A 9798-nucleotide genomic window follows, 5' to 3' on the forward strand; every position below is an offset into this window, starting at 1 on the left:
TCCATGTAACCTCTTCAAAAATGCAAATGTCTGTGACACAAGGGATTAATACATAAAGACTTTGTTGGGCACTGATANAAAAATGCAAATGTCTGTGACACAAGGGATTAATACATAAAGACTTTGTTGGGCACTGATACCCTAATGTAGATTTTCTTACGTTTATTTTGACATGATACTGAGAAAATGTGAGCTGTGACAGGGAGAGGAGGAAGAGACCACTTGGGAGGAGGAAGGAAGAAAGATCTGGATGGCATACCACCATGAAAAGTTCTGGGTGGGCAGGAGGAGTGCAACAGCTCAGGTGAGTTGGAGGACACGAGGAAGAGAAGGTCAAAGGAGAGTTAGGAAACATTTTGGGTGTTTTGCAACCTAGCCAAGGACTAGGCCTGGCATTCATGGAAAGCCTAAGCAATCATTCACAATATCCAGTCTCATGTACTTTCAACCAGTGTCAATCTGACAGAAAACACTTAAAATTCTCCTTTCACCTACTCTGGCCCATGTTTTCAAATGAACTAGAAACAAACAAAAAGAAACAGCAGCAGTTCATTCATTGGTCTGGTTGCCAAACATTACAAGGACTCCAACGAATTCATGGAAAGGGCCACAAGTTCTCATTCTTTTCACAGTGAGACACACATTGTTACCTAATGTCACTAAACGTCTGTCCCCTCTCTCTTACCAAAGCATCAAAGACGAGGATGTCATACTCATTACTTTGAGAATGCTCCATCATGATGTTGAAGAGAGCGTCCAGAGTGTCCTGGAGAAACTGGACAAAACCATGAAGGTTGCATTAAGAAAGAGTGCAGGTCACCCAGAAATCCACTCCTATGTGTCTATCCAAGAGAATGTGGATAGTCCTCCACCACATGCCATGTTCAAGAGGTGCAGAGCGGTTTTGTCCACAAGAGCCCAAACATGGAGCAACCCAGCAGTCCACCAACAGCAGAATGGATGTGTAATCAGTGGCATTTTCACACTACAGAATCCTGTACAACTATGCAAAAGAGCAAACTACTTCCACATGCCACACTGAGGATGACCCTTGCACACAGTGTGTTGAGCAAAATAAGTCAGACACAAAAATGTATGTTCTTCATTGCTCTATCCTTATGATACAGATATAAGCAGGCAAAAACACACTATGATGATGGTAGTCAAAAGCAGTTGCCCTAAGTGAGTTAATGATTCAGAAGGGATATGAGGGAACTTACTGCAATGCTAAAAAGTGTTCTGTATCTTTACTGGGTGGTGGGTACATCGGTGTGTAAAAAGTCACTGAGCTGGAGACTGTCCAGTTAGCTCGGTTGGTTAGAGCACGGTGCTGGAACACCAAGGTCCAGGGTTCCATCCCTGTACTGACCAGCCACCGAAAAATCAAATCAAATCACTGAGCTAGACTCTTGAGATAAGCACGCTGTATCTATTTTATTGTGTGTTTATTATACTTCAATAAAAAACTTTTTTGAAAAAGAAAGAAAAGAATGCAAAAGGGAGGCAATGGAATCCCCCCTCCCCTGTGACTTCTCCAAGCTGCCCAAAGGGGATAGACTTTATAAAGGGGACTAAATATCTCTGCCACTGCTGAACCAGGTAGGTGGGTCAATAGTGCACATTTAAAGCATTGATCTATAAAATCTACCATGCTTCTCCAGGCATGGGCAATTAAATAAAACTGATTTCCCTCCCTCCTAAGGGATGGGTCGATATTTCCTGCAATTCCTCAAAACACAGAACTACAACCTAACGATGTTTAATCTCAATGTTTTTCTACCATGCTTCTCCAGGCATGGGCAATTAAATAAAACTGATTTCCCTCCCTCCTAAGGGATGGGTCAATATTTCCTGCAATTCCTCAAAACACAGAACTACAACCTAACGATGTTTAATCTCAATGTTTCTAGCTGTACCAAGTTCCTGATGGAAACAAGATCACCAGGACTGCTGGGAAACACTTGTCCCAGTTCATAGTGCTAGAGAGGAGGATTGCTTTAATTAGATCTGCACTTGAGATGCTTTATATTCTCCACTACCATGAGGACACAGTAATACACCTGACATTTACATTGTTTTCTGCTTGTTTTACTTAAAATGTGAGCCCTGATGTCTTCCCCTTTTTTATCATTAATACATAATGCTTTCCAAGCAGCAGAAACCAAGAATACCTTTTATTTCTAACAATAATGTGCATGTAGTACTGAGATCATACTGCTATGCATAGCAACATATAACAAAAATAATTAATAGTTACTATTTATTGAATTTCGTGTTTTATATACTTTAGTCCAATTATTGTGTACAATCTCTAATAGACTGTGCTGAGTAGTTTTTAAATATTATCACCTTGAATGCTCATAACAACTCTGAGAACTATGTCACATTCATAATATTATCACATCAGGTTGGCAAGTGGGAGAGCTGGGATCTACACCCAGGCTGATCTATTTCCAGAGACTGAGCACAGCTATTGTTTTCTACCTTTCAATATTCAATGCCATTGAACCAAGTCACCCCCCTGAATCTCCCCATAAAGATTTCTCATAGTAACTTGGGACAGTGTGACCCACTGTCAGAAAAAAATTGTCCCATCTCCTTCCACACTTCGCTTCTCTTCTGGAGCCACCCATGATTAAAGTTCTATCCCTGGTGGCTGGACACAAGTAAAATGAAGCCACACTGACCTTCACCACTTCCTCTCCGTCCACGATCTTCAACTTTTCTAAATTCTCCTGTAGCAGTTGAGGCTTCATACGCCACTTCAGCAAACCCAGCAAGCCCACTAAAACAGAGTCCAGACAAGCAGAGTTATGATTACTGGCCTCAACCATCCCTCTCAGGACCTCCCTGGGCTTGTGTGCCCTTGCACCCACACACATGCACACAAGCCACACTTGGTGACCCTGTTACCGTTCTGGGTGAGCTTTGTGGAGCACACCAGGGTGGAAATGGAGAACACATCCCGGGAGCTGACAGAGAGCCCCCCAACACTGCTGGAGCTGCGGCTCAAGGTGGCCCCCTTATTTTCCATATGGTGTCGGTAAGATGGAAGAGTCAGGTAGGCACTAGCATCCTCCATCTTCTTGCTGTCCCCCTGGAAACAACACTTTGGTTACCACCCCAAGCCAAGGCCACACACCCAAAGCTGCCCAGAGCTTGCAGTGGCCAAATTACACACTGTGAGGTGGGGAAGGTCAGAGATAGCGAGGAAAATCACCAGAGAAGCAATAAACATCAGCTTGTGAAGCTGGGCTGTTTTTTCACAAACTAGGCAAGAATCCAAAGTTACATTAATGGAAAAGGGGTTGATCAACCAGTTGAAAGCTCTGTAAACTTCATTAATGACAAAAATGGAATTGAAGATTTCCAGACAGGCCCTTTTAATTTATTCTAACCTTTTTGCTATCATAACACATGCCCACCAGCAAGATAAGGAATCCAGCTTAATGTAGAAGTTAATGGAAAAGGCACTAGGTCAAAGCATCCTGGGATCTAGACCCTGTTTTACCATTCACAAGTCGATGCCATCTTGGATACATGCCTTAGCTTCTGTGTGTTTCATTTTTCTCATGCATAAACTGAGGATGATCATATTTCTTCCTTCCTAGAACTCCTGAGCAGACTAAATGGGATAATGCATGCAGAACCCGGGCAGAGTGATAGATACTCAAGTGCCCTGGTATGCTAAAATGATCGTCTAAAGGTAGCTTTACAGGAGATGACGTTGACTGAGCTCTTACCCTGCACCAGTAGCTGCATCAGCTCCTTTATATATGCCTTAGCTCCATTTAAGCCTCCCAACAATAGTATGAAGCAGATTCTGTTATCATCCTTGTTTAACAGACAAGGAAACTGAGACTTAATGAGGGCAAGTAAAAAGAAAACTGACTGCAGGTAGGCCTCTACCCCCAAGGAGTTCACAATCTGCCCAGGAAGAATGGTTTTCAAGCCAAGAACTACTTCCATGTGCAATAAATGAGACAACAGAGGCTTTATGGAAGAAAAGAGGTTTTCTGGAGTACTCAGAGAGACTCAGAGAAGACTACCATAGGATGAGGGCCTTGATGAGGCTGTGTCTGCCATGCAGATCACAGGGAGAAAGGCAATTTCAGCTGATGAGGTTGACAAAACTGAGGGCAAGGGTTTGGCCCCTGTGCTGACCACTTAACCCTGCCATATCTCACAGCCACACACTTTGCCTCCAGCCGGGTGCTGTTAGGAGAGGGGGTGTGGGAAGGCACGCAGGTAAGAGCAAAGCAAGCACTTCCTTGCTTATCGAAAACAGTCCATGTCTCACGATGCAAAAATAGCAACAGTGGACATCTGCACACCCTTTACAGCTTACCTGGCCCTTTCTCATGGGTCTTCTCATTGAGTGGTCATAAATATTACTGTCACTGCCTAAGAAAAAGTAGACTGAGACTCAGGAAGACATGTGAGATGATTCCAGATTTAGTCAGCAGTAGCATCAGAACCCAGATTCCACTATTTTTCCATTAGCTATGGTGCAGGATCTCTCAAATGTTTCTTGTGGGTCTTCTAGGCATCCCGCAGAGGCCCTTACACAGTCATGAGCCCATTTCTGTACATAACAATAACTTTTTCCGTTTACTTAGCTCTCCCATGTACCCATCAGTGTGTTGTGCACATGTACTGCCTCATATAGTCCTTACAATCAGTCACTGAGGGCTCGTAGATGAGGAAACAGAGGTGCAGAGAAGTTAAGGTTTTGTACACAGCCACACAGCTGGTAAACCCTGCTGTGTATGATTCTGGGGTCCCTGCTGTTAGTCATTAAGCAATCTTACCATCACTTCTTCACTTCCCATACCCCCTCACTGCAGAGTTAGTGCCAACTCGGGGTACCTTGAGGACAACCAAGTCGTGACATCCATCATGCAGAGTAGTCCCGTCTTCTTTCATCAGCTTCACATAGGACATGGCAAAGTTCTTTTCTCCTTTATCTTTAGCTGGAAACAGCATTGTGAGGTCAGAAAAGAAAATGATATATGGGGCAGTCAGCTATCCCATTCTTCTCCCCTTAGGGATGCTGCAGATACTCTATTTGGTTGGGTACTCACATTCCAGGGATGACCGATGTCGAAACATGAATCTCAGATGGATCCTCTGCATGTCTTCAATAGGGACAGCCACCTTAGCAGGCAGAAACCAGAGCTCAGGAGACAATGAGTTAAGTGGCCCTCCCGACTCTACCCTACCCCCAAAGGCAGCCTGACCATTTAACTGAGAGCACTGCCTGCTGATTTACTATCCATCTATCAAGGCTGATGAACTGTAAATAAATTACATAAGAACTAGCTATGAAGAGAAAATAAAGTACCAAATGTAATCCATTTGCCAAATTGCATTCCCAGCCAATGAAAAGAGGTCTGTAAATTATAGCAAGGAAAAATGAATCTCCCCAAATTGATATAAAAGTCACATAACTTTAGCACAGGATTTGATGCACTGCACAATGCATGATGCACATTTTCCTTACACACTCCAGGAGTTCTGGCAATTGCAGCAGGGCTTAGCAAATTAACAATGGTCATTAGGGGGTTTGCCTGAGGACTCTCATTTATGCAAATTAATAAAAATGCTTTAATCCAATAATATTTGGAAAAATCCTAGGGCTCATCCCATCCTTGGTTGGACACATGATTGGATGCTTTTGCTTCCAAGGACACTGAGCTAAGGCAATCATCCACTTGTCATTCCAGAACCACCATCCAGTGAGAGGTCTGCAGGCACCATTAATTGAGATGCTTTCAACCTGGCTCTGGACTACCCTGCCTTTTCAAGCCTCACAACTCTTCTGCAGTGTGCAGTTCAGGCCAATGCAGGGAAGCTTAGCTACGGTGAGAAAAACACTTTGATTTTAAAAGGGACAAGTTTGCACTGTAAAGATGACTATTAAAAGTCAAAACAGATGTATACATTGGAGCACTTTCTGTTTCAGACAATGGAATTTAAGCCTGAGGAGGCCCACCATCCTGTCTGTCTTTCAGACAGAGCTAAAGAACTGACAACCTTATGGGTAACTGCAGTTCAATCCATCCTTTCACTGCATATTGAATGGTTACTAGAAACTACAATCGTGAAAGGCACTGCCATGCTGATATAAGGCAGAGTCCTCATGCTCAAAGAGTTCGTGATCCATGTGTGGTGACATATAACAGCATGCGATAAGGGCTAGCAAAGAGAAACAACTGGGCATTGGTAACACCAAGGTCAAGGGTTCGGATCCCTGCACCAGACAGCTGCCAAAAAAAAAAAAAAAAAAAAAAAACTGGGGTGCAAAAGAGCACAGAGAAGAGAAAAAAAAACCAGTCTAATAACTTTTGACCCCAAAGACGGACAGGTTGTCATTTTAAAGAGAGTGAGTCTGGGGAAACCCACTGAGGAATATAGGAATACATGACAAGGCAGGAACCATTGAGGTTTGAATAGCTATCACTGAAAAGGAAGTCATGTGTATATCTTGAGTTTGGAGCTAGAGCACAGGGTGAGTAAAGAATGCTACTAAGACAGAGATATTTGAAGCTGTGATCAAGCTTCGGCATTTACTGAATTAATTCCAGACTCTTATTCCAATGCAGGTTATTCCTTTCTGCTTAGTGTGATGACCTGGTAATGCAAATATTTCTGGTTAATGCCACTTTTGCCTGGGGAAAATGTGAATATTGAGAGCAATGGGATAAGAGGCAGTTATAAAGAAGACAGGCATCCCAAAAGGACATTTTGTAGGCACTACCTGCACTTTCCTAGGCTCACATTTGCTTGCAAGCTCTGTCCCGACTCACTGCTGAGGAGAATGGCACAGCTCGATGGGTTGGGCACCGTCCATGACAGGATTGTCTACAATTCCCAGATGGTTAGGTCCTGGACCAGTGAGGGGTGATCAAGAGAACCAGGGTGCTCACTCATTGGGCCATCATTTCTGCTGCCCCACATGCCACCAACACATGCTAGGGTATTATTTCAGATCCAGGGAGGAGCCTCAGAGGACCCCATGCCCTTACGGATGGTGACTTCTGCTATAACCTAGAGCTAAAGAAGATTCTTTCTGTCACTCTATATTCCTCCAGTAAGAATGTTCATAGTTGGCCCCAGAAGTGAGCTGGACATTTAATGAGGAAAAATGTGATATATTCTCATTTGTTGCTCACAATGACATGGGTCCATCATGCCTCCCACCTGCTTAGATTAGAACAAGGAATCGCTAAAATATGTTCAACAGAATACTAGCCCTGGGATATGATGCTGGGAAAAGAGAAAATGCTCCGTGGCTGATGATGTTTGGGAAATGCTCTGCACTATCTCTCCCTTTTGCAGATCTGCAGAGTGCGTTTATATCATGAAGGTTCTGAGAATCTGAAATAAAGAAGCCTTTGACTTCTATACTTGTTCTCCAATTTCTCAGCATTTCCCACATTTATTTGACCAGGGATCATTATTTTAATAAAACTCCACTTAGTATTCCACAGAACATTTTGGGGGAGAAATGCTATGTAAGAAGGACGTTGAGGGAGACTGCATCACGAATTTGGAACTACTACATTGTCTGTCCCCCATTCCCCCACTACCCAGAGCTGACACAACGCTGCCTACCACTATAAACTAGACTGCCGAGGGAGACTGCATCACGAATTTGGAACTACTACATTGTCTCTCCCCCATTCCCCCACTACCCAGAGCTGACACAACGCTGCCTACCACTATAAACTAGACTGCCTTATAGAGGCGTGGGTGAAAAAAAAAAAAAAAGGGAAAGGGTCAACTGTTAGAAGGGCATCTCAAAGGAGTGTGAAATCCAGTTTGGTTTTCCAAACTAAGAAAACTGCCAAGTATGATCATGAGTAATATTTATGGAATGTGTACTCTCTTTCAAGGACTCTTCTGAGAGTGTTATGTGTATTAAATCCTTTCATTTTCACAGTCATCCTATTGTTCCCATTTCACAGAGGAGGAAAACAGAGCACAGAGCAGTTGAATGACTTGCGCAAGGTCAAACAGCTGGTGAATGGTAGAGCTGAAATATAAAGCTTGACTTCTGGGTCCAGGGTCCATGCTCGCCACTACCTTGCTCAACTGCTCTCATAAAAACGAGAAAGAATGCTAATTTTTCCAGTCTGTTTCCTCTTCCCTCAGGTAGCAGTGAAGAGCACAGACCCAGAGCCAAACTGCACAGGTTCAAATCCCAGCTCTGACACTTACTAGTAGTGTGATCTTACGCAAGCCACTCACCTGTTCTGTGCCACAGTCTCCTCATCTATAAAATGAGGGAAATATTTAATACAAACCTCACAGGGTGTGTCGTAAGCAATAAATGGATTATTTAAATAAAGCACTGAAAAAGAGTTCCTGGTTGATTGTAAGAACTAGATACATGTCTGCTGCTATTATCATTATTATTATTATTTATTAGTTATTATTACCTTGACTGTTTCCATCCAGCGTGGCTGTTTGACTTGATAGTACACGACGGAGTGATACTCATTCATGGGCTTGTCCCCAGCTCCCACGCAAATTGCATTCTGACCAAAGAAAAATGAAGAGAGAGAACACTATAGAAATGCCACTTTCAGTGCTTGGGCAATTTTGGTCCCAAGGCCAAGACCAGCCCTAGGGCCTGGGATAACCCTACCTTTTCTAACCCTTCTGCCAGGTCCCCATCATGACCCTTCTATATTACAGATTTATACATGAGTGTTCCCGGCCCCAGGAGTGACAGCTGCTTAACTACAGAAATTCTATTACTTCCATTCTGGAAACCACTGGAGCGCATCAGGCACTTACGTGGCTGCCTTATTGTAAATGGCAACCAGCCTTGGAGTTACTGCACACTGCCAGTCTTATTTAATCCTATTTGATCCTAAATCTGAATGTGCACAAAGTTTACAAACAGGCTCAGAATAGCCAAGCAGCAACTCATTCTGATAGATTTCTAATGCTCACATACCCAGGTTGGGGAGTGGGGTGGTGCTGGGCAAGGGGAGAGGGTATGGGCTTCAGAGAGATACATGGGTACCCACCTTGGTAAACAAGTCTGGTGCAGAGGGGTCTAGGGGGTGGCAATTCAGTTTAGCCCACAGTGACCAGGCATCTGGTGGGTACAAAGCTCATGAAGCACTGGGGATGTGGGATGAGTCAGATACTGAACCTGACATGAGCTTACAGTTTGGTGGGGGGTAGAGGAGGCATTAGATGAGCAGACAAGTCACTACAGCAATGTGATGTGATGACAGACCTAGGAACATACTACTGTGGGGCACAAAGGACAGACATAAGTGCAGCTGAGAATTCAGGGAAGATTTCTTGGAGGCAATGACAGTTGAGCATGTTGAAGAAAGATTCTGAGTTGTCTTTGAGCAGAACTGTGGGAAGGGCATTCTGAGCAGAGAGAAAGGCACAGAGCATGCATACCTTTATAGGATATTTATTCTTTGCCATAAAAACCACCCTCAGAGTTTCAGAAAGGAGCTGACTGTGTAACAAGGAATTATCTTCTAGTAGCATATGACAGCCCCTAATTCTCTCTCTCTCTCTGTTCATTCCAGCTGTTTGGCCTCAAAATAAGATACAAGCTAGAATCACTCAAAAGGGGTCTAATTGTGGTTTTCATAGCAGATCAACCAATTTTTTACCTTCAAATCACCAGACTCCTAGGGACATGAGGACTGGTTATTTTTAGGAAGAGCAAGTCCACACCTCTCACCAGATTCCATTATATTCTCCAGTGGATCCTTGACCTCCAACCCAGGTTGAGTCACCAAACTGGCCACACAGATG

General features: G+C 43.6%; 1 protein-coding gene across 1 annotated transcript in view; it reads right to left on the reverse strand.

The window, feature by feature from the left end:
• DOCK2 (dedicator of cytokinesis 2) overlaps positions 1-9798 on the reverse strand; it is a gene marked incomplete at its 5' end in the record, with an annotated part of 156106 nt that overhangs the window by 113092 nt on the left and 33216 nt on the right. The window contains 6 exons of the mRNA XM_008586010.1: positions 686-775; positions 2688-2785; positions 2914-3097; positions 4870-4973; positions 5085-5157; positions 8445-8543. Coding sequence (XP_008584232.1) covers positions 686-775; positions 2688-2785; positions 2914-3097; positions 4870-4973; positions 5085-5157; positions 8445-8543 — 648 coding nt within the window. The remainder of the gene's footprint in view (positions 1-685; positions 776-2687; positions 2786-2913; positions 3098-4869; positions 4974-5084; positions 5158-8444; positions 8544-9798) is intronic.

Source organism: Galeopterus variegatus, unplaced genomic scaffold (assembly GCF_000696425.1).
Source record: "Galeopterus variegatus unplaced genomic scaffold, G_variegatus-3.0.2 Scaffold3800, whole genome shotgun sequence".
Lineage (NCBI taxonomy): Eukaryota > Metazoa > Chordata > Mammalia > Dermoptera > Cynocephalidae > Galeopterus > Galeopterus variegatus.